This window comes from Argiope bruennichi, chromosome 5 (genome assembly GCF_947563725.1).
Source record: "Argiope bruennichi chromosome 5, qqArgBrue1.1, whole genome shotgun sequence".
NCBI classification, from domain to species: domain Eukaryota; kingdom Metazoa; phylum Arthropoda; class Arachnida; order Araneae; family Araneidae; genus Argiope; species Argiope bruennichi.
In genome coordinates, this window is record NC_079155.1 from 83153657 (window position 1) to 83180621 (window position 26965).

Genomic DNA, 26965 nt, shown 5'->3' on the forward strand with positions numbered 1-26965 from the left:
TGCATGGATAAAATTTGGTACCCAGATTTACCATAAATCCATTCCAAATTTGGAACTAAATCCGCCAAGGCATTGGCCATCTATCGAAATGTACTTTCTCCTGCATATCAAAGAGCTAATATTTAAAGAAATGAAATTTGATATGTGATGATGTGACTACAATTGTAGTTCTGTGCCAATTTCTTGGTTTCAATCGGTTGAACGATACGCTTTGAAAAATACGTGTTCTATTTATCAGTAATTGATCGCCAATGTTTGTTTGTTATATCCAGTGAAAACGTTAGATTCAAGTCGAAGATGGATCTTTCGTAATTATTGTTTGCCAGTGGCATGCAATAAATGCACAAGTACTTAATTATATTACGAAGTATACAACTGTAAAAATAAAAATCTGAACTCCTGGGTCGTTTACGGACTTGACCAAAATCCGCAATTTTATGCAGATATGGGTAAGGGGATAATACCTTAACAAAAGATGCCAGAAAATTTCGGGGAAACAACTATCTCTAGTTTTGTTTTGTTTCAGGCATTTCGTTCAAGTAAAAGTTCGTTAAAGCAAAGTTCATCCTGTTCGAAATCACAGGACTGATATCTTTTGAATTCTCCATTAATTTTTAAAACCTTAAGAGAGTGGGTTTAAAATTTTTAAAACCCACTCTTTTGGCTGCAAATGATTTAAACTATACATCAACATTACTGTAGAGTTGCCTGATATCATCAATAACAGTTGCGTTGATACGGCTTACATAATGAACGGAAACAACCGCTCTTAATCGAACTGAACCAGAAATTCTTGGAAAAAAGGAAATTTTTATAATTCTTCTAATAGAAAATAATTTGAATCGTTTCCTAGGTATTGATATTTTTTGGAATTTTTTCCAGATATCAATCATTTATCTTTTTAAATTGATAGAGATATACAGTTTATAAAATTAATTTATTTCGGCTAAAACTCGGCTATTATCAATTTTTATTTCTGTACAAATTACTGATAATGGCTGAAAGCTAAAAGAAATTGCATAATTTCGCTGAATATAGAGATGAAGACGAAATGAAAGATATAATTATATATTTTTTAGAAATACCTTTTGAAAATAATATAACATTACATTTTTACTTTCTCATTTACGAAGCACAGAAAAAGTATTGTAATTGTCAAAAAATTGGAAATTTGAGATTTCGGTGAATCTGCACATTTTATATCGTCCTGAATCCGAAAAACACACTTTTTGAAAATGTCTGTTTATCTGTGACAAAGATAGCTTCAAACCACTTTGAAATAGACAGATGACATTTGGTATACAGTCTTTATACCAAATTTGAAGATTTATATTAAATGTTGAGCAAATTCCGTTTAGAGAAAGTCTATCTATCTGTCCGATTGTTCGAATATAATTCAAGACGATGAATACAAAACGGAGAGAGCTAGATGGATAAAATTCGGTATATAAATTAACATCAATAATGTAGTCACCTATCAAATTTTGAGCCAAATGGAACAAAGAGTTTATCGCCTGTCCATCTGTACTTTCTGTACTATGTAAATGTGATAACTCAAAAACACAAAATGCTTAAATATATGAAATTTGGTATGCGATTTTGTAACTACATGTGTAGTTGTGTGTCAAATATTTGTTTCAATTGGTTGAGAAAAACGTTCTAAAAACAAATTCGATTTTCGTATACTATTAACTGCGTGCCAGGTATTAATCATCAAAGAAACCCCCCAGGGATCACATGATAAATTTCGAAGAAATACTAAATTCAAGCAAGGGTTAATATTTCGTAACATTGTACACCAATGCCATGCAAAACGTTCTCTTGTTTAATACCTTTATTAGAGAGAATGCGAGAAAATTTTGAGATGACCACCCCCGCTGGTTAATTACGCATATTTGTAATTTTATATAATTACTAATGTCAAGTTTTAACAAAGGTTTGTACAAACATTAAGTCTAATTTTCAAATAATATAAACATCAGGATTGAATAGTCTTATATATTAAAAAAAAACTTTTAACTCATAGTTTCATTTATTATTGAAATATTAATAAATAAAATAGTATTCAAATTTGCTGTAATACTATTTATTTATACATTTGTTTGTAAATTATAGTCTTGAGTTTTAATAAAATGGTCTAGTAATGCGATTTTAATTAATAATATTTTGAAATCATATGATGATATTATAAGATGAGAGAGTGAATAGCAAATCCTTTATAAGAAGGTTTCAAGTTGAATGAAAGATTCCCTCTCTCTCTCTCTTTCTAGCTCTCTCAGTTGTTTGGAATGTAAATAACTTGCTATGGATTTTTTTTTATTTTTTGTGACTGGTTTCAAAACCTTATGTAATATAATTGGAAATATGATATATTAAGATATGCATTTATATCCATATAGAATCTAAGGACACTTGATGGGAAAACCTAGAATTACAAATGTAATGTTTACCTTATAAAATACACGCACACACAGCAATAATAAACTACAAAATAGTTTATTACAGTTATATCAATAAATTGAGTCACGTGTATGCGAAATGATCACCGTTTGCAAAGTTTTGAGATAAATTGTTTTATGCTAAAGGTCATTTTAAATTAATGCGATGGCATTCCTTACTTTTACAATAAATCTTTTATCGCTATCTTTTACAATTGCTGAGATGAAATTTCAACCCGAAATTCGCAATCGAGATTCGTGTAACTTTGACTTAATTTACAACTTCAGCATTTGTCAGATAATAATGCTATCCACGTTACTACAGATTGAAATTGTTTCCGCAGTTCAAATTTCAGTCATTTGAAATAATTTTTCTGTGTAATAGATATAAAGTATTTCAGGATGAAAATTCCAGTGTTGCTAATATACCCGCTTGATGACTCCAGAATTAGTGTTTAGTTAGTTTAGAAAAAAGCTTTGTTATTTTGAAAAGAGAACTAGAGGATTCTTGCAGCAGCAATTTTATCTCAATTAGTCTTATTACCTTGATCTATATGAAGAAATCTGCTTTTTCTCATTTTACAGCACAATAATTCATATTTCTATCTTAAAGTTTTATCCCATTTTTTGTACAGAACCTCATAGAAATTTCTCAAATATAAGATGAATATTACCAAATAATTTATGATATTGTGGCGAATCGAACTGAGCGAGGATAGAACGCAGTCCAGTAACATGACCACAATACAAAAGCAATTGCTCTGGTAGCGTAGTTGTTAACTGGCTTATAAGCTATTCACCACAATATTTTCAGGAATTATAAGAAGAGATTTCATCACTCTGCCTTTAGAGAAATAAGGTCAACATTGACTAATAATAAGTGCATGCAGTTATTTCTTCAAAATTAAAGAGTGTTTTAGCTTTAATCGTTAGTTTACCCTTTCTTTGGCGATGATTGCAAACTGTTCAACCCTTTGAATTTTCAAAAAATTCTTTCCTAGTTTGGATTTTTTTAGACATTTGAATAGAAATAAATAATCTCCTTTCATGAAAATAAAATGTGTTCATCAAATAAATAACTATATAATTTATCATTATTTTCTTTTCCTTAATTGATGTAAAAATAAGAGGAAATCAATCTATTGGTGAAAACAAGAAAGTTGCCTAATTACCTTCACTGGCCGTATTACCTTTAACCCTTTCGCAACTAATCCGGGCCAATTGGCAATGCAAATTCTGTTCTAGTGAGACGATTTCTGTTTAAAACGATAGGTGCAGGATATAAAGTAAGACATCCTTGGTGAAAGTTTGTTTAATATTATACACCCGCGTTTGAAACAGAAACCGGCCTGCGAGGATAGAATTTATATGGCCGGTTGAGCCGGAGCAGTAGTGAAAGAGTTAAAAGAAAAGTATGTTCTGTTATATTTTAAATTTGAGGGTAAAAACAAGGGTGTTTTATTTTTTAACAATGCTACAACTACTACGATTTTAGATTGTAATAAGCCTATATTACTCTTAAGCACCTTACATCCTATACACCTGCACCATGAAACAAAATTACAACATTACATCGTGGGTATATAATCCAGCATGAAAAAAATCAAGACATAATTTCTCATTGCCACTCATATTTGGCCTTGCCAGAGAGCGTACTTACTTATTCTTTCCACATTACCCAGGAGCATCCCCACTGCAGCGACGTGCGACTCTCTCAGATACGAGAAGAGGTGCATCTGGTCCCTCGAAGAGGGATAGACATCTGGGGTGGCGACCATCATACCCGAGGAAGAAGTGGTCCTCTGGGGCGGTTCGGGGCTCTCCTCGAACTCCAGGATGACTTGGTACTTTCTCTCCGGAATGGGTATGACCCGCATACTCAGGATGGGATCTGGATTCTACCAACAAATGACAGATTATGAAAAATATAGAAAAATCGGTTAAAATGCCATCAAGTATCATATTTTCAAATTAAAAATTCACTATTTTTAAAGCAATAAAAGTTGTCCTTCTAATTTTAAATTTATTATCAAGCAGTGGAAATATTTGGATATCTGAATTCTTAATTCCATTCATATCGACACTTTGCTGTTATATAGAAATTGCATCGAAAAAACATTCATTTGACTAATCGAGGTGCTGTTAGTATTAATATTGCTAAATAGTTCTTACCCCCACCCCCTTGTTTGATGCGCCTAGTTCAGCCCATGAGTCGATAACTCAGGGTGCCGAAGAAATTTTTGGCATTCTATTGATCAAAACCAATTAGAATAAGTATAGGAATCAGCTCCAATATGTGAGGTTGGGCAGATGTTCAGAAGGATTTCAGGTAAGCGTATGACCCTTACATTAGAATTTCGAATAGAAGCAAACTTAGTAAATACCAAATATCTAATATGACATTTGCTAAAATTTCTTTACTAAAACTCATGTTCCTCTATTCATTTTAAAAGAGTCCTGGCTACAAGCACAAGCAGAGGGTAGAACCGAAACACTATTTTTCTTGTTCACGTTTTTCAGTTGCATCAAATCTTGACTTTGCATATTCTTAAAATTTTTTTCATGGTAATAATTTTTTACTATAAAAATCATATTCAAATAATAAATGTTGCTAAAAATATATTGCATTATAAACTGTTAAATCTTTTTTTTTTGGTAGTTAAGAGAAAAATATCTCGTTTAAGGTGAAATGAAGTGAATAAAAAACAAATAGTTCTGAAAGATGGCATACAATATCGACGACTGCCCATATTTAATTATTTCACCCCTCCCAATATTGAAGTTTAAATGGTAATACAAAATATTTTTTTAACTGTTGAAATTTACAAAGAAAAATAAAGGCTAAAAATGTAATTACAATGTCCTAAAGAATTAAATTCTATCAAATTTCAAATATTCCAGTTAGAATGATGAATGTGAAATGATTCGATTGTTTATAGATAAGGATGTATTTTTTTTATGATTGTAAATATACATATCGCTTATCCTAATATTTATGACTGAAGTATAATTTCCAAAGAAATTATAGTGAGTGATAAGTTAATTAACAATATGGATGATTGATAAGTTAGAAAATAAACACTTAAAGAATTTAATATTTTTTTTTTGTAATGGGAACTTATATTTAAAAAAAGAATAATTCACAAAAATAAAGTTAAAATAGATTGCGCTACGTGATAATTGCATGTATGAAAATTCTGTGCAATATGCAGGGTGATTATGAACACGTAAGCCAAATGTGAAGAGCAGATGATACGCATTATAACAAATAAAATCCGTAAACATTTGTCAGGAAAGAGATGAAAATTACAGGTGATATAGGGAGCATAATTATAAATATGATGGGAAAGTGGTAACAATAAATAATTATACAAAAGTAAAAAAAAATCAACGTTTATTAAATTTTACTTATTAAAAAAAGTGCTCAATGAAATGACCGCCAACTTCAATATAAGTTTAACAGTGGCGAAAGGAAAATTGCCTAATTCTTCCGAATATATCAGGCATGCGTTAGCATAAACAATCACAGCTCTGGTTGAGGAATCTTCTGGATTTTCCTTTCAGAATTTCATAGACAAGAATTTTGATATAAGGATACTAAAAATAAATTTATTGTTTTTTCAACATTATTTTTATTTTCGCTTACCCCATAACGTTCAATATTATGCAAAATATCCCATTTGTAATCTTTATGACTGAGCCAGGTAAATGTTACCAAACTGACTTAGTTTGGTAAGTACTACTGCCACTTTATATTAGATTTATTCTTTTTTAATCACTCTGTATCGTTGTGGTTTCTTTCTTTGTATTTTTTCTGAATATACGATAAAAAAATTAAGCAAAGTCTTATTCACAAAAGCTAAAAATTAGAATGTTATATAAAGAAACATTGTAAAAATTATATAACTTCTTTAATCTTCAGAATGCAGTAATTGAATTCTTATTTATACCTTTGAGAAAAACAATGCATAAAACAAATATCGCTTTTAAGAGGAATATATTTGTAAACTGATCGTCCAATGTGTAATAATGTATGTTTACAATATTTTACTCTCCTGATCAAAGACAAAGTTTAATTTAATTAAATTAACACCCATTTTGAAGCAACACGAGATTTTTTAAGACAACTTGTCATTTTTTATCCTGATGGGGAACTTCACTCTGTAAACTTCTGCATTATGACTACATTGTAAAAGCCTTTAAATTCTGGCAATAGATTTAACATAAATTAAACTCGTATGCATGATGCCTTTTCAGTGAATGAAAACTCTTCGCGATGCTCTGTTCCGAAACCCAAAACTTTAGCAAGAAGCGACATGGTTCTCTGCTTAATGATAGCTTAATGATTGCTATTCTCAACTTGTTAAAAGACAATGAATGAAAAAAATAATCAGGGAATGAAGGTGTTAGGGTTCCCAAGTTCAAAGATTGCTCAATTCACATCAGAATAATTATATCAATCAAGATTATCATCGTTAATTATATAATCAACTATTATACCGTTAAAAATGGAAAACATCGGGATAAATTAAAATTTCAATTGTGTTGCGTTGATTATAGAGCTTATTTGTAGCAGCAACATAAAAAGCAAAGTATTTAGTTTAACAGAAAGATGTTAGGTGTGTAGAGGAATCTTCAATCATACTTTATCTTCTCTTACTTTTTCACATTAAAAAAACATTTTATAAAATATTCGAAGCTGATTTTAATTAATAAGAGATGCATAGAATTATCATGACCTCAAAAATAAAAGCTAGAAACTTAATAATTTGCCATTTTGTTACTAAGAATTTTTCATAATACTAAGTACTTGGAGCGATTGAATTATTTTTTGTATTAATGATATAGATACAAATGTTTTGTTACTCATTGTCTGTCAAAGTTATTTTAAAAACTTAAATCCTTAAAAGATTTAATTTAATTTATCATGCCATGATATTCATATCTTTTATAGCATTTATTTATGTAGATTTTTTTAAATTTGCATTTTCAAAAATTTAGGAATCTTGTTTTTATTTATTGGTCATAAATTAGTTTTAATTGTTTAGTTGAAAAAGAATGCCTTTAAAAAATAATTATTAAATGTATTCAACGTACAGTATTATTGTATATAGTTATTTCTAGAAATTTGGAAAAGGCAGCGTCAAAAATGTTAAATGTTTTTATGAATGCGTCTGATACAAATAATTCTCATATTCTCAAAATTTCCTAACTGCTGTGAATTATGTAGATTTCAGACACTCTCCTAAATAATTACCTCGTGATATTAAACAAATATTTATGCCAGAAAATATATGCACACTTTGAATAAATACAAGATGGACATAAAAAATACTCTTCTGTTTGTAGATATCTAGCTAAAATGAATGATAAGGAATAGAACTAAATTTAAAATGTTGACTATGGATGGTACAGAAAAAGGAATTTAAAAAATAAACAAAAGTAATGAACACAAAATCTTGCTCATAGGGAAAGTCTTTTTTTAAATTGAAAATACTGAAAAGTGAGCCAAAAGACTACAAAGTTGAGTCATAAAAATTTATTTTCTTTGAATTTCATTCATTTTTTGTATGTGTATTTATTTTCACACTTCAGCACTAATGAAATTTTCCATAATCTATTTTTGGTAAGTTCATTGTAGTTATTAACCCTTTATTTTTTCTTTCGACTGTGCTAAAATGTCTCTCTCCCATTGGTGATTTTCATAGTTTACATACATGTGCACACACAAACACACACACACACATTGCGTCTTTTATATCTCCACGCTTTTTACAGCCTGTTTATCAAATTTGGTTTCGTTAGTTTTAATAGTAGACGCTTCCAAACTGGGAAAGCCATTTTAGGGTTTTCTTGCATAACATTAACAAATATAAATTTATCAAAATTTATGATTAAGAGTAATTAATTAAAAATGTAGGATATTTTTTCAGTTATTGGAAATGGTTGAAATGTTGGATATTATTGTTTCTGCTATTCAAATGAAAGGAGTATAATCAGTACAACTCAAAATGGCGACCTATGCATCTGTCACTTATCAACTAGTTTATATTTCGGCCCTTCTTATTCTCTCTCAGTTCATCGACTTGAACAATAAGATTATGTGTTAGTTATCTCCACAGCAAGAAATCCATCAGGATGAGATTCAGTAAGTGTGGGGGCGGAAAACTTCTATCTTTTCGTTCCATTATCTGAACAATAAACTTTCATTAAGATTAAGATCTTCACGATCCAGTGGCAATGTAGTGATATTTCTCTCTGCTGCAATTATCAATCACTTCTCAATGCGCAAGATAATGCATTTTGGTAGTTAGCTTCATCAGTCAGAGTATTTTTAAAGACTAAAGGTCTAATCAATTCAAGAGTTGACAATCATATATTTAACTAAAAAGTTCTCGTATTATAATGTCAAGGTGATGATTATTTGTTGCTCTATGATTATAATTATCCTTATAAATTAAATTATTTAATTATCGAAAAAAATACTGAATAAGTGCATAAAATATTATTATTAAAACGAAAAAAATATTTAAAAAATAATTTGAGCGTTGGAAGTTGCAGCAGCTAGTATTAAATAGATTTTTATATAACTAATTTATACTATTAGTTGACCATGCACTAATTTTTAAATTTTTGTATATACACTATAGAGAAAGAATAGTAATCGTCTAAAAAATTCGAACTCAAGATTTTGACGAATTTCTAAATTTTACCCCTTATTGAATCTGAAAAATAATTTTTGGAAAATGTATATCTGTCTGTGACAAATATAAACTAAAACTGCTTTGAAATAGATGTAATGTGAAATTTGGCACACGGTGTTTGTACCAAATTTGTAAATTTCTATGAAATTGCGAGTAAAATCTGTTGAGAGGAAGTTCGGCTGTTAGAATCTAAGTTAACACGGTAATTACAAAACGAAAAGAGTTAGATAGATAAAGTGCGGAACATTAATTTAACATCTATAGTGTAGATGCCTGTCACATTTTGAGTTAAATCCAACTAGAGATTGACTGTCTGTCGGTCTGTACGTTCAGAAACATGTAAACTCAAAACTCAATGACTCAAATATATCAATACGGTACGTGATATCAATATTTGGCACGTGATTTTGCGACTTTAAGTGTAATTTTATGTCAAATTTTTGTTTCAATCGGTTGGAAAGAACGTGCGTGAAATCAAATTCAATTTTTGTATACCTTGACAGCATGTCACTGATTAATCACCAAATAACTCGCCAAGTATGGCATCATTGATTCGGGAAAAGTGCTAAATTCTCGCCAAAGGTTAATATTTCGTAACTATTGTAAGCCAATGCAATGCAAGCTGTTCTCTGCATGATAAATTTATTAGAAAGTATGCGAGAAAGTTTTGGGAAGACCATTCCCACTGGTTAAAAATGCGCATGCCTTTCTTTTGGACATCATTTTGTCTTTTGCGAAATATTTAATGCAGTATTACTAACATTATTATAAGGATTTACAAATTTTTGACACAAAATGGTTCTTTTTATTGTGAAACAGTTAAATTGGTTTCTGTGCTGCGCGTTTGATCGTGCTTAATGTCTGCATAAATAATACACTTTAAACCGACCCATATTTCCATAATCTTATGTTCCATAATCAAACTAAAAAAACAAACAAACAAACAAAAAAAAAACAGCTTTTTTTCATACTTGCAGAACGAAGTCTTTTTACCTGCAGCAGAGAAACATCAAAAATATTTTTAAAAACTTTTTTAGATTAGTTAGAATTTAAAAGTGTTTGAGTCGTACTTAAAAAAAGATTAGAGCGCTTTTTGGATACGGACACATTCACAAATCTTCCAAATGTCACTTTAAATAAAATGAAACACCCATATTCTGTAAATGCGCAGGACATCTGATAAGAGTGGAAGATTTCTGCGAATGGATGTCAGCATTTATAAGATAACATCACAGCTGTCAACTTTCATTTTTAGAAATCCATTTAGGAGCGAAGACTTTCTTTGCATACATCTGATCCTTCAAAAAAAAATCTCATGATTGTTATTTTGCAAACGAAGAAAAAGCTGCATTAGTATTATTTTTATGATTTTTATTTAAAGAAATTGCCGATTTAACTGGGAAAAAATGTGGGTTTTGTTTACTTATAAGGAAATTGCATCAGCATAAATATCTTATAGATGATGGTGAGAACTTTTTGAATTTTAATCATGAACGAAGAATAAATAGATAGAATCTTGAATAAAATTTTTAAAAAATAAATAAATGAATCAAAGGTAATGAAATATCTAATTAAAAATATCACATACAGATAAAGAAAACTAGCTGCTTTTGTCTACCAATTTGTTTACTCAGATTATTAATTTATTAGGCTTTTAAATATTTATTTGAAATGCATATTAAAAAGAAATTCAACTTCTTATCTGATAATAGCGAAAAAGATGATTTTAACTAAATAAATCAAAACAAATTATAGCGCATATTAATTAAAAAGTGTATATTTTATAAAATAAAAGCGGAAGAAAAATCTTACTTCGAAATTAATGTTTTAATTTTAACATTGACAAAAATACAGGACTGGTATTTTAATGGGTGAGCTTGAATTTTACAGCATTAAAAATGTGGCAAAATGAAATCTAATTGATATTTTATAGTAACAACAATTCATTTATAAATATAAAACAAGACAATTTGGAGCATTTAATTCTAACATGGATCCTTTTCTCAATCCAGGACAAATCTTCAAGAAAAAGATTTAAAATTCAATTGACAGATAAATCTATGATTTCTTCTCTCTTTAAATGAGTAATAAAAACTAGAAAGTAGAATTTATTTTGATTTAAAATCAACTAAAACTAATTATTTAATCTTTTTAGTATTAACTACTTAATTGAAAGTAAATTCTGCGTCATTTAATTCAAATGAACAACTAAGGGTCTAAGTTCAGAGCTGTCACAGATAAACCAAAACATCTGGTTAATTTAAATAGTCTTTAAGATATAAAAACTTTCGCTGGTGCTTTTCTTAGATATCTAACTGCGAATAACATTGCTAGTAATAAATGTGGGATCGTTCCTACCAATATTATATGCAGAAATAAAAAAAAGGAAAATTCAAGAACTCATGAGCCTCTACGTTTATCAGTAATGAACTTTACTTTTGCTTGAGAAGTACAAAATACGACGAAGAGCAGCATAATAAACAAGAGAAGGGTAAAAATTTGTAAATGAAAGAAAATACAATTATTTCCAAAAAATTTTTTCTTTGGCGGGAAAAGGCATTAATAACAAAATATGTTTCTGTACTTCCGGACAATATAGAAAAAATCGACATATTTAAAATTATTTCTCTCAAATAAATGTTATTTTATCCTAACAACTCATGCGTAACAATAAAGCAATGCCTAAATGCCAAAACATTTAAATTTATGCTTACAGCGCGAGACCAAACTCGTAAATATAGAAAATATTTCTAAAAGACACGTTTTATCAAAATTTGAATTTCTGATTCAAACAAATTGTTAAAAGTCAATTTCGAATGTGCGTTAAATTTTTGAAACTATTACTTATCAAATGAAAAAAAAAATGCCCGCCAGCCATGGTTCAATTGCAAGTAAAAATAAAACACCAAGTTCTTCAAAACTTTTTAGAGCTCAGTAATAAAATATATAAAGATAAAAATTTTAATCTAATTTTTTTTTTTTTTTTTTTTTTTTTGCTTTTGACTCTGACGAATGTTTAATCCTAAAATGAATACGAATAATTTTACAATGAAGTAGATATAATTTAAGAAGTTGATTGTAATCAGACATTGGTATAGCTGAAAGTGGGTATTCTCAATATTATGCGGATATTTTAAAGGGCAAGGTTATAAAGATAAATAATTTCTAAAACATAATGTTTTTCATGGCGCTCAAGGCTGTAACTAAGTGAAAAAGAGCCGAGTACAAGTTTGATTCGACGACGAGTTGTTTAGACTACATGCCAATTCTATCTTTAAACAAAAATAATGGGGACGACGGTACCCCGATTGAACAGAAAAGAAACATTTCAAAGTACTTCGAGCTCACACAATTTTCAAACCATCAAACTCTCTGGAAGTTCCTCGGTTACATAATTGATACAATTTTTAAAGGTTGTAGATGATTAAAAAATAGACAAAAGTTTATAAATGCTATATTGAAAGTAGGGACTTTAAATCAATTTGGTGACTAACTTTTTTTTTTGAACTTCAGAAAAGTGGATAAAAATTTGAGCAGAAGATTAGCTGGGTAAAGAATCCACAACAGAAGTATCTAATTTTTTTTCACTCTGATATTAATGATATTTCAAGCCTACATACAAAAAATAATTAGTTATATACAAAAAAAGATAATTAATACCATATTAATGTCCAGATCTCTTTAAAAGGGACTGATGTTTTATAGTAAAACAAGGGATATCACGTATTCCTCAAATTTTATTTTGTGAAATGAGATGTAAATAGTCAAAAAGTTTTAATATTAATTATTTATTTATAAATAAAAAATATATATAAATTCGGAATTATTTTTTTTTCAAACTGGGAGTAAATATAAAAAATCGGTCCTGCAAGATTGGTAAATTTAACAAAAATGAATTCTTAAGCTGTTTAAGGCATGAAAAAAATTAAAAAAAAATAAACTATTGAAGAATATTAAGCATTAAATCCATTTAGTTTAGAAAATAAAAATGCTACAATGCGTTTCAGATAAGAAAAAAATCGATGGCATACATAAACAGTACACACTTATGATATTAATAATGATAATGATGAATGATTTGGTATCTAACAATACCTAGATATCATGTTCAGAAAATTTAATTTTTTTGTACAAAAATAATTTTAAGTAGTTCTTTAAAAAATACGTTGCTCAATATTCTTTTATATGAGAGAAAGCAATATTAAATAAATTTGCAAAACTATTTCTGATAATTATTAAAGAGATCAAAAGCAACAGAAATTACCATTTCCTTATAAATATGCCAATCACAACAGAATTCAATGATAAAATAGATACTAACTATATTCTTTATTTTTCAAACTGACTATGTCAAAATTTTGTTTCAAAACACAATGAGCATCAACTAAATGTACATAAACTAATTGTTCGTATAAGGGAAAAGAATTAACACTCTTTAGAACAATTGAAAAGGATTGAAGCTTTGCATTAAATTTGATTTCTTTTATCTTTTAATTTCTCAATACAAATTTAAATTCAGTTGAAGATCAGGCAGTTTTTGATATGATATTTAATATTGAAAGTATTGTTTTAAACTGTATAAATGGGAAATAATGTTAGGCGAATTAACAATAGTATTTTTCATTTCTTTTACACAAAAGGAACTTTTCCCTTTCTTAATCGTAAGCAAAAAAATGTAGATGTAATCAGACAGCTGCTCAGATTAAACTAGTTAAGGTCTCTATGTAAATAAACAAAACAGAAAATTAACTTTATGAAATAAACATTTCACACGATATATAAAAATAACAAACTTCTTTGTACAACTATTATGAATCTAAAAATCGAAACCTACAGCAATATTAAGGGGAGAAAATAGTCGAATGAAAGTACGTTGCTAAATATAACACGAGAGCGGAAAACAGAAATAAATACGAGGTAAAAGCAGTCAGGGTTGTTGAAAAAAATCATAATTAAATAAAAGCAATTAAAAAGGAAAGATAGGCTTAAGAATTGCATTAATTATCACTAATGAAAGTTTTAATATTATTTTACTGTTTAAATAAATGTACTAAATAAATATAATTATAATAGAATTAAATATTTTAGTTAACATTATTTGAAACATTTTTAGGTAGCAATATATATGCAATTATTAATTTTTAGAAAGTTAAACAGATGCATGTTTTTGTTTCATCGTAATCTATATATATTCTCTCTACAGGCTAAATGTTATCGATATAATTGTAATAAAAATGTGGGAATTACAGAAATCTAAAAATTGTATTTTAAACGAGATTAATATTGCAAGAGTGAGAAAAATAATAATAATAAGATAAAGCACTAATTTTTAAATTTCCTTTATTCATAACGAAACAGATACTAAAAATGTATTGGTATATAATTTCATTCATGTATAGATAAAATACTCTGCATAAAGGAATGCCATTTGAAAGTAAGTGCTTAAATTATACTACGGAATATTTCACTGTGCAAACTTAAATGTTTTATCTCTAAAAAAAACTTCTTATTTAACAATCAAGTAATTTTATTTTAAAGAATCCGAGTGCTTATAAATACGAAGATGAAATTACAATATTTAAAATGATATCATTTGAGTAGACAATTCAGTTATTTCATAAAATTGAATACTTAACTAATTTTTGAATTAACAATCGAAATTAATAATTGTTAATGGATTGAAGTTAATTAAGTATATTAAATTAAATGATTCCATGCATATTTGTTTTTTGTCATATAGCTAGTTATTTTGCATCTTAACTAAGGATACACTACTAGATTTAAAAAAACAAAACAATTCTTTTAATATGCAATCAAAGAGTTGTTTTATTTAATTGCCCATCGCATTAAAAATAGATTTTAACATTTCTCACATTCATTCTTTTTTGCCTTCTTTACTGAAAGTATTGATAATTTAATCAAATTAAAATATCAACTTTTAAACTTAAGAAATTCATTTAATCGAAAATAATCATAAAAAAGTAATTTTTATGCTAATATGAAATTTAATTAATTTAAAATAAGAAACTAAACATCTTGCTTCATTTTTAAAATTTAATCATTAATATTATGTGCAATAGTTGTAACAATTTCTGTTCATTAAAAGACAGAAAGAAAATTTAACCTAAAATCATCAGTGTTTCCTGAAAAATTAGGCAATATTGAAATAAAATGAAATAATGTATTGTATTCTTAAAATATATATATATATATATTGGATTTGCAAATTTTTATTTATTATCTTTAAAGATTATTTTAATTTTAATAGTAACAATCTTAAAACAAAAGAATAACATTAAGAAGAATCGTTTCAAAAATTAAAATTCTATAATACATAATTTTGTTGATAGAATAAATTGATAAAAATACCATCAAATATATTGCTGTAAATGAACTCTGAATAAATGATTTTAAAAGAAAATTTATTTCTTTATTTCATGGTTTTGTGCTGGAAATTTGGGATTAATTTTCTTTGATTGAAAATATATATTTTTTAAAAAATATTCATTTGAAATATTTCTATAGTTTCATATAATGTAGCTTTGGAATTTATTAAATTCAGTCTTTATTATAACAAAAAAATTTCGGATTGCTTAAAAAAATTGTAGATTGTTTACAAATAGACTAATATAATTAAAAAATTTTTTTTAATTTGCTTGTTCCACTTTTTAAAAACTCCAAATGCTTTACAAGTAAGTATTTATTAGAATTTTTCATAATTTTGTTTATGTTTAGTGTAATATGTGCTAATAGATACCTGAAGCAGCAGTGCAAGAAATAACTATGCACTATATTATTAATAATATTTCACAACATAAAATGTTTAATATCAAAATATGCATAGCTCTATGGCTTAGTTTTTGTCTAAATTTTTTTTTCAGTTTCATTTCTAAGTCAGTGATTGTAAACTTTACATCGTACAATTCTTAAAAACTTCTTATAAACACGATTTAACTTACTTCATAATATGTTCCAGATATATGAATAATTAAAAATTATTTTCATGTAGAAATTTGTTTCTTTTATGATTTATGATATAATTAAATTAAATAATTATTAATTAATAAGTAGTTAATTGCAGATTTTTTTTAAAACTTGAATAATTTTAGTTTTTTAAAAAGAAATAAAAACACTAAATCAAAACATTGCGACATTTGAATTTACAGAGATTTTAATTCCTGAATACATTTAAATTTTTATTTCAGAAAGGAAGTTAGAAAAAGGAAGACAAAAAAATTTAGAAATGCAACAAGGAAAGGAAGATAAACAATTTAAACATAACTTTTATGAAGCTGATATTAAAATTTTGCTGTTTATTTATACATCATACTTGAATCTGTATAATTAATGCATGTTTGAAAAATTAATTTAATAGCGATACTACAAAATACAAATTATTATATCTTATTTTTCAAATAAAAGGATTCATAAACATATAAAAGACGCTGTTTGTTTACATATGGGTTTTTAAATTCTTACTATTTAAATTAGAATAAATTCATATTTATTTTGCTTGTTCCATTTTTTTGAAAGTTTGATCATAACAATTGGTGAATTAAAATAAGGCACTCATAAATGTAAATTAATAAGAAATGATAAATTACTATAAAAAATCCTCTAAGATGGTAGTCACCCCGAGCAGTATTATAAACCCATCATACACTTTTTGAATCTAATTATATATTGTTTTATCTAATTTTAAGATTATGTATTTTTTCTAAGCCAAATTCAATTCATCGTTTTTATATAATAATTATAAATACAGTTGTTGATAAAATTAATGTTTTCAACCATTAAAATATATTTAGATATCAAGGTTGAAATTGTTCTACTAGTTAGTTAGATTTAAGAAAAAATTAACCAGAGGACTATATATCTTGAATTTGTTAAAGTATTTAGATCAATAACTTAAAATCATTATACAGTCTTTATTAAAATATTATTTCTTTATTTTGATTAAATGTTAGCAACTATAATATGTTTAAAACATTTACATCATAATAAAATACAAGCATTAAATAAAAAGATAAAAATATTTACCTGTAATAACCTTATTATGGAATTAGCCTATAATAACATTACATCTTTGTGTATAAAGTCTAAAGAATTACTCTATAATTATCCTTATCAGTTTGAATTTTATCCTATCTTACTTTTATTAAAATACTTATAATTCTTTTCATAGAATTTGAATAAAGTGGAAATAATCTTCATTTGATTTTTACAGATGTTATGGAAGAAATAGATGGATGTTAAATATTTATTACATTTTGTTTTAATTAATGTTTTCTAATCGATATTAATATATGTTCAATATTAGTAAATAATTTTTCAAGACTTTTTGTAGATATAATAGTTTTTAAATATTTCTGTTTTAATAAATACCCCCTTTTTTTCTTAATGATGTGAATGAAGTTTATAATGGCTTCCTATTCCCTGCATTTTTAGTAAATAAAGTTATTTTTTATTCAAAAGTATTCTAAGGATTACTGAGCTTAAAAAAGTCCGGTATTAGTCAAAAATTATTATAATCTAAGGGGAAAAAAGCGACGTTTTAAATATGTGAATTCTTTTAAAGTATTGCCAATAGCAATTAATGAAAACAAAATACTGTTTTAATATTGTAAAATTAAATCACAATTAAAACAAAATACTGTTAAAATATGGAACTGAATCTTATTTTGTGATGATCTCTATTAAAATACTGCAAAATAAAATTTCTTTGCAATTTTAGCATTCTATCGACACACATTGAATTTTAAAACGTTTGAAATCAAATAAAAAATATCATCTTATTTTGTAACTAAATTCTGTTTCCATTAAGCTTCGATTTCCTTCTCATAACATTCAGCTGCAAAAGCAAAACTGGTATCCTACAACCGTCACACCTTTGCCAAAAGATCCGTAAAACGGGAATAATCGGTACACCTGTCCCAACATGCGGTTTATAGAAATAGATTTAAATAAGCATATGACGCTTCATTTTTTTCACTTTCTACTCACGTGGCGTGGTGGCAAGAATCGACCAATGTTGTTCCCGGATATAATTAGGCAGTGGGCGTCAGAGGAGAAATCGGTTCCTGACCTCCTGTTATCCTCCTGGATTGACACTTTCTTTTTGGCCGGAATGGGTTTTGTAATGGCTGGGGGATGGACAACTACAGGTGGTGCAGTTGCACTCTCAGGTGGTGGTAACTTGAGGTGATCGCTACTTTCGTTCTTGGGTACCTTAACCGGTGGTTTGGAAGTTTTTGGTCCAGGTGCCAAAACCGGCGACTGCTGTGGAGGTAGAGGAACTTCAGGTTTGGCAAGATTTGTGTCCAACATCGAAGGCATCATTGAAGGCCCTAGGCTAGTTTTTGGTTGGGGAGGATGAACAGTTGTTTCAATGTTAGCCGATAAAGGCCTTTTAGGTTTCTTTTCCGATATTGGCCTGACATCACTAGTTACACTCCTTTCCCTTTCTTGATGTCCACTAGTTGAAGGTGCCAAGGTGGGCGTCCGTTGGATACTTTTCTTGTTTTTGTTTTGAACACTCGGGGAACCTTGCGGACGTTTTATGAGTTTTTTGATGGAACGTCCAAAATCTCCTTTTGGATCTTCTGTCGGCTTTGGAGGTTCTGGTCTAGAGGCTCTTGTCACGTCCAACGTCGGTCGGTAGGCATTGGCGAAATCCTCAAACTCTGACCTCTGCAGCGCCAAGGGTGTTGTAGTCCCGGCGCCTGGAGGTCCACCACGACGCATCGATAGTTTATGCAACTGGTTTACCGCACCGTTGCTATATGGAGGCATACACTGATGGTGGTGGGAATTGAAGGCGATGAACTGATGCTTATCATATACTCTGCCAAACTTATCCAAAAGCTGACCTCGAATTCATAATTCTGTACTATAATAGTTGTGCATTTTTGGAATATAAACCTAATAAAATATCACAGAACTCTACTACAGATTTAAAAATACTCCATCTTTTTAACTTGAGCAGAAACGTGACTTTGGATGAAATTCAAGAAAAACACAAATTCTTGATGTGTATGTATGTGAAGTTCAAACTCGAACAAGGGACACAACTTGTTACACTACTTAAAAGAACTTGATTCCAAATTTAGATAGCAAAAAAATTGAATTATTCAGCTCTTTATACACAGAAACATCATTCCACGATACATAAATGTTTACCTTGTGACGCACATTTGTTGGAAAACTGTCAGACAGCAACATACGCGGCGATATTGACGAAAACATTGACTGAAACATTTACCTTTCATATCACATCCTAGAAATAAAATTTACTCCTTCCTTCCCAGTACCACTTTTCGAGAATCCAGAGCTAAGACCTTTTTTTGCAGCGCTCGCAGGTAGGATTTGATTTCGAGCCAACTCGTTCCACCACTCGATGTTCCATTCGCCATCATCGGAAAGTTGTCAAACGCTGCCGATTCCTTCTGCACCATCAAAACATTCCCTGTCAAACAGTCCGGGCAGGCACTGTCAGAAAGAAAGGAACTGTGATACCCGTTCTACTTCGTATCCACCATGGAATGATCAGATCGGGGCCTGGCGAGGATTTGCGTTTTCGAAACTCAGCCCACGGAAGCAAAAGGATATTTTTGATGTCGGTCTAAATATATTTACACGCTCTGGCTTATCTCCAAAGGCACAGGACTTTTCCCTTTGGACTTTTTCCGATTCGCTCGCCCCTGTCGCTCACATTAATTGTCTGATGGACTTAGCGCAGCCCCACTGGAGGGGGGGGGGTTCAGAGAGTGGATGGCTTCTAGGTTTTCTCTCCGATTACAAAAGGCGACAAGAGCTAACAACAGTATTGGAACCTCTCCATCGTGCTTGATGGATATTATTGCAACTAGATTACAGTGGTGGAAAATCATTAGGATTTGTTCCGTTCCTTGACTCAACGTTCGAGGAATGAGTTTATTTCGGTGGATTTTTTTATGTGGTCCTTTTTTTCTTTCTTAGTTTTCTCTGCCTTTAAATTTTGGAAAAGGTTCCCAGCCTTAGCTGAAGAATAATCGCTCTTGAACGTGAAATGTTTTAGTTAGAAAAGAGTACGAGATTCATAAATGATTAAACTTTTTAACATTCAAATAAGTCAAATTAGAATCAAATATACTACAAGCAATGACTTAAAATATTTAGTCGTCTTTATCAAACGACCTTCGTCATTTTAAAATTTAAGTATTTTTAAGAAGTTGCAATTTTATTTCATGCCCAAGTCAAGTATTAGAAATAAGGTAATGGCCGATTCAAGAAATATTTCTATTGTAAAAGTACAGAGCTTGTATTTAATTTTGAAATATTAAAACAAAATGTAAAAAGTACAGTATTAATGTTAATTTTATATATTTGCAATAATTATATCAGATGAATCTAACTTTAAATTAACGTTTATTTTAAATTAATTAACACTTATTTTATCACTCTGTGCTTTAATTCCGTCCTGTTGAATTGCGAAGCAATACTTTTGCATGTTTTGATTTTTATTAATTTAGTTGATTACAATTCCTAATTGAGATAACCCACTGTTCTTGCTCTAAACATTTTTGGAAAATTGTGATCAAATAATTGGTAATTGAAATCGAAGATGTTTTGAAATCTTAAGATGTTAATTTTATTTATTTTTAAGCATGAATATTTTAATTTAATTTATATAATCATTCACTAAGGGTAAATATTTTATTTATAAGAATAAATATTTTAAAATATTTAAATATTATTCTCCATTAATAATTATTTCATATGATGCATCTTTTAAAAGATTAGAAATAGTTTCAGAAAGTAGTATGTCAAAGATTTAGAAACTTTGTGATGAATGATAATACATTTTCAAATAATATTTTAAGTATAGGGAATAACATTGTATATATCTGTGCAATATCTTGCATCAATCATATAATCTGTTATAGATATGTGCGATATCTTGCAGCAGCATTATATATATATATATATATATATATATATATATATATTTATGCGTTTGTGGATGTGCGTGGATGTGATAAATAAAAGTTAAATAGAGTTAAAAAAAATATAAAAATTGATATTAATATCTCGTTCGTTATAGCTAATTTTCATTTATTATCAAGGAAAAATATAAAAGCAGTAATAACTGCGTTTAAAACTTTAAGAAAAAAAAACGTTTTGCACATAAAAATGTTATTTTATGACAATTTTGTATGTAATTTTATTAAACTATTTACAATAATTTTTTTATTATATTTCTCAATAGTTTTTTTTATTATTCTAAAACCCTGCTTTTATACAATTGCATTGATATTCAAAAAAATTTACGTCAGCACGCTATTGTTAATCTCAAAGTAAAATAAAGATAGAACATGATTCTCCAAATAATTCGAATATTCATTAATTTTATTCTTAAAATAGTGCTTATCCTCTTTTTCTATGCTAATTTTCCAGATTTTTGAAAGTCTTATTCGACACTGATGTTAGTTGCTATGTCTAAATGTTAATATTATTGAACAGTAAAAAAAAAAGTCAAATAATTATGTTTTTAAAAATCTCTTAATTTATCCTTTGTAATTTAAGGATTGAATCCAAACAAATAATAATCCTTTTTTCAGGAGTTTTATATTGTATCTGAAATAAAATAATTTCCCCCTATATTTCTGAATAATAACATTCAACTCCAAGTATATATATTTCAAGCTAAATACTAAGTCTTTGCAAATACCGCAATCAAACTTGCCACTTTTATTTATTTAACTTTCCTCGAAAACCGAAGAAATATATAAAAGAGGCAAGAGACGTAATTCCTTGAAAAGTCTAATTGCACCGATTGACAAAAATCTGCCATGGAGCTATAAATAAGAACCCTCTCCATTTCGAGATTTAGGTACTAAGACAGAAACCTTAAAAATGAGAGACAGTAAAGGTAAATTGTTGCATGTGCCGTGTTGAAACCTCCTAAGTATCCGTTCATTTCTCTACCTGCAAACTGACCGTTGAGGATTTCCTTCTGGCTCAATTACCATGGCATCGCCGTAAGTACTTTGACATATTTTATATCAATTGTTGGGAAACATTGTTTTGGCAATGCTTCCGAATTAGAAAAGAGGTATGGTTTTTGAATAAGAGTTATAGGGCCATAGAAAATAAAAAGTATAACGTTAGATTCGATAAAAGTTCAATTATTTTTTCTTACTATTAGTATCAATCAGAAGTTTTTTTTTTCCATGTATAAATAAAGGTTTCAAAATTTCAAAGATAAAGAAATAGGTATAAGAAATGTTGTAAGATTAATTAATAAAAAGTTTCCAAAATATATAAATATTTTTTGCAAGTTGTTAAAGATAAGAGTTACAGAATTTGTATGCATTTATTTAATTTTTATTGGGCAAGGATTTCCAATAATTTTATTTTTGCTGTTCAATTTTAAAAAAAATATTCATAAATATTTAAGTTAAGCTTTCTTTGGGATGCATTGAAAAATTAGTCTAGCATTTAAAATATTTGGGAAAATATAACATTAAAACAGCCTTTATTTCAGTTTAAATATTGAATATCATTTACAGTATTTCAACTGTTATTATTGATGCTTTTTTTATTCTTATGTCCGCGAAACATTAAAAACTCAGAAATAAGCCATTTCGTCAGACTCTTTTAATTTATTACATACATATTATTAAATACATACCTGATTTTTAGGGAAGATAAACAAATGTAGAAAGCAAATGCAATAATTGAGATCCAATTGTAAATTTTATTTAAAATTATATATTGTAAATATAAATAGATAAATTAATATCTCAAGGATTTAAGATCAAATCTTAAAGATTTTGAATTAAGATTCTCATTTCTTCTATTAGATTCATAAAGAAAATAGTGAAATATATGTAAATAACATATAAAACTGATTAATATACTTTTTTGGATGCAAAGATAGTTTCGCTTATTATAAATGATGAAAAGTAGTTTCATTGAATTTAATTTTAAACATTGGAATAATAATAAAGATAGATTTAAAATCACACTATAGTAATTATTTTTCGTATCCATTAATAACAAACAGGAATCATTGTATAGAAGGAACTAAACAAATTTTTAAAATAAGGTACTATTAGGCTACTTTTAACATTTTTGTAGAACATTGGATATTAAACAATAAATGTAAAAAATAAGCAAATATTAAAAATGAACAAAAATACATCATTTCTCAAAAAATTATCCGAATAACAATAAAATAAATATAATAATAAAAATCCGAAAAGTAATTGCAAATGTTAAATAAGAAAAATTAAGTATTTATTTGTAAGTATTAATTAAGTAAGTAAAATGAAGTAGTTAATTAAATATTTATTAAGAAAATAGATATCTTTGTATAAACGAATAATATAATGAAAGAGTTGACGTCCGTTGCTATCGTTTCGAGTGACATATCAGTATTATATAATATTTTGTCTCATTTTGTAAATCGAATATTACTTACTTATACATATCTTTTTTAAGATAATTTAATGAATATTTAATTAAAATCAATTGGAAAGTATCATATGTTTTTTCTTAATAAATTTGTCTGCAAAACAACAAGAATAATTTACTCGAATTTTTAAAAAAAAATGTAAATTAAAACAATTTTTCTCAATCTTTTAAAAGTAGGAAATTTCACAATATCATCAAAATACATTTGATAACTTTATCATTATAATAATGAACATTGAAAAACATACAATTAAATGAGAGACTAAATTTAAAAAGCTGATTAATAAAAAAAAATTTGAATAAAATCTGAAGGAAACAAAATAAAATTTAAATAATAAATGTTCTCAAATTTAAACTGCTAAAATAGAATTTAACATGATAAATAAATCAAGGCAATTTTTTCCATTTTGAATTGAGACCATTCTGTTGATTCGAAATCTTATGCTTTGTGCTGTGAAACGTGACTTTGATTCGAGAGTTATGTATTTTTTTCATTATTTCTGAACATTTAGAATGGTTATTTTATTCATTTCTTTCGTAGCATGCGTATGCCTTAAACTAATTAAATCCGATTTATAATTAAAAAAAACAAGGACCTGCTTTTTACCTGAAGAATAATAAAGTAGAATGTCAGATTTAAACAGAAGAGCCTCAATTACATAATTCTTTATTAAACGAACTTTAAAAATAGGTCAGAATAAATCAGTTTAATATATGAACACGTAGACGGGAATTTCATGTGTACGTAATGAAAGACGCTATTTTGTCTATTATAAATTGCTCTGAATAAACTAAACTTACTTTAATAATACAAGTTAAATCGAAAAAGAAGGGGACTATATAGAATGCATATACGTTTGCATCAAATTAAAAATTTTCGTTTATCTTTCAAGTCTGCTGGTATTGTTTCAAATCAGTATTCATAAATTATTTTTTATTTTTTCTTAGGAATTTGCAGCCTTAAGAATCATTAGAGAAAAATTGTAATAAAATAAGTTAACAGAGATTCACTATTGGACTTAAACAATTCGAGTTAGAGAATATCAAATTTTATAAAATTATTCATTTTTAACTGAATGCAATAATCTCTTCCTTGATATTCATAGTTTTATTATTTCTTGTGAATGATTTTTTAATAGGAAATGTAGGATTATTTATAAAATCTTCTTACAAAGATTTAACAAATTTTTTTATTGAAAAAGTTCCAGTCTTAAGCCACTAGTAAGATAAGATCTAGTGTATATAGTAAATTTATGGGAAATTAGGTAATCTTGATTTTAAGCGGAAAAGTAAAAAAAAAGTTTTTATTTTATATAACAATTCAAAATATTATTTACAAAATCCATTTGTAAATAACTGCGTTTTTCCTCAGTTTAATTGCAACTTTTATGGGCCCATCCAAGACTTATTTCAAAGAAAGAAAAGAAAAGTAAAGATTCAAAGAGAATTTTTTTTCTTATTCAAAGGAAAGAAAAGATCCACTCTTTTCTTTTCTTTGAATGAAAAAATACATTATTATAACGCAAAAAATCAAAATGTTAACTGTTTTTTAATGCCTTCATTCTGAAGAATCAGTAATCAAAGATTTAAGATTCTTTAATGAGACTTTTTGTTATATTGTTTCATCATATATTTCATTTGGTTGTTTGTTTAGAAGTTCCCTTTCTCTGTTTTCTGAGTATCTAAAATGATTTTCTTTTTCCTTGATTTTCTATTTTAACTGATGCTTTAATCCAATTTTGTATGGCGAAGATTTAAAATTTCTCCTTTCTGTCATCATTTGCTTCAATCTCTTGTTTTTTGCTTAAGACAATGACGTGTTTTTAAGAGATATAATGAGATTTTCAGACGAATCCAAATTATAATTTTCCAAAACTTATGGTTTCAAACATTCAATATAGAAAGGCTCTTTAAAAACAGTTCGTAATTTTTGGCTTGTAAAAAGACCTAGATTTACCTACTGCTTTAGATTTAATTCATATACTTAGCGTAGGGTTTTTCCCAGCACTTGATTCTATTTTGGAACAAAACTTGCATCTTGGGGACAATTTCTTGTCTGGAATAAAGTTTACTTCTCAAAACTGATTATCTTTTAAAATGGCAGTTATGTCCATAGGAAATGCCTATTTCTCTATTTAGTGGATAGATTACTATTTTCTTGAGTTCATTACTGCAATCTACTGGCATAAAAAGAAAATATTTGATTAATAATGGCGCATCGAAAATATTGCGAGTATTTAATGTACCTCTTGTTCGTAACAGTCGTTCACAGAAATCACACCTAGCAGCTGCATCTTGTGAAAACAAAGTGATGGCAAGCTCAACAAAATAACAATATTTTTAACATACTTTCCTTATGGCATGATTTCCAAAATCAAGAAAACTGGTTTTCCAGTTATAGTATAAAAATTTCTTTCTATATCCACCCAGAACGATGATATTGAGCATTGTAACCTTTTTTACATACCCATCGAGCATGGGGTTGTTCTTTTCTAAAGGAAATTTGGCTTTAAAATATCAGCTACTCTCATACATTTTTTAACAGCAACTGAAAAATTCCATCTTGTTAATGCTAATGCTTAAATCTGTTTTTTCTCTTTGTAAAAAAAGGAATTTTGATGTCTTGTTGCGATCATTGTTTATTTTTGTATCGTTGGCATTATATTCATTCATTCATATCGTTGGCATTATAGGGAAAACTGTGTTTCTCATACAAACCCTTAAAAAATCAAAAAGGTTTTTAACAAACTGTTTTTGGAAATTCACAAGCAAATATACATTTATTTTTACGGAAATCGCAGAGAAACCTTCTTCTTATGTCTTTTCAGAAATCATATATATAATCTTCTCCAAGCTTTTTTACTGATCTTTTGTTTCAATTTATTCTTGTTGGCAAGCTTCTGTACTGATTTTCAGACTTCAATCTAATTTAAAGCAAAAAAAAGTATCACCTATAGCAATATATGATCTGCTAACTATTTTCCTTGTTTAGAAATTATAAGGCTGCGTGATACCCAATTTCCTCTAAGAAATTTCTTTCCCAATTTCCGTTTGCTTAAAAATCAGCCGATTTACTCAGTTATTTTTTATTCCATCTTCTAAGGTGCTCAATGGAGTATTGAAGCTTTTTACACATTTCCAGTACCCCAATTTGACAATACTTCTTCTACAGCCCCTACATGCTTTGCTGTCTCTGTGATTGTCGATTTGTCTGCTTTTGGTAAGTTTTTAGCATATTGAAACCTTAAAAAAATTTAATCCTAAATTTTGGAAAGATTAAGTACTACTCTGGTTTATCTCTAATACAGCAGTTAGGAAAATGCAACAGAAACACGTTAGATTAATTTTTATTGTTTATTAGAGTAC

The 26965-nt window shown here is 27.9% G+C and overlaps 2 protein-coding genes across 4 annotated transcripts in view; one reads left to right on the forward strand and one right to left on the reverse strand.

The window, feature by feature from the left end:
• Nucleotides 1-19756, reverse strand: part of LOC129969599 (bromodomain-containing protein 4-like) — a 31361-nt gene extending 11605 nt beyond the window's left edge. The window contains exons 1-2 of one of the 2 annotated variants that reach the window (XM_056084239.1): nt 18146-19754; nt 4099-4336 (exon numbers count right to left, since the gene is read on the reverse strand). In XM_056084239.1, coding sequence (XP_055940214.1) covers nt 4099-4336; nt 18146-18934 — 1027 coding nt within the window. In that variant the 5' untranslated portion in view covers nt 18935-19754. Of the gene's footprint in view, nt 1-4098; nt 4337-18145 lie in introns of both variants that reach the window. The other variant, XM_056084240.1, reaches the window with a different exon arrangement.
• A 2325-nt stretch (nt 19757-22081) lies between these two features.
• Nucleotides 22082-26965, forward strand: part of LOC129968759 (diacylglycerol kinase zeta-like) — a 121939-nt gene continuing 117055 nt past the window's right edge. The window contains exons 1-2 of one of the 2 annotated variants that reach the window (XM_056082984.1): nt 22082-22161; nt 26703-26819. In XM_056082984.1, coding sequence (XP_055938959.1) covers nt 26779-26819 — 41 coding nt within the window. In that variant the 5' untranslated portion in view covers nt 22082-22161; nt 26703-26778. The remainder of the gene's footprint in view (nt 22162-26702; nt 26820-26965) is intronic. The other variant, XM_056082985.1, reaches the window with a different exon arrangement.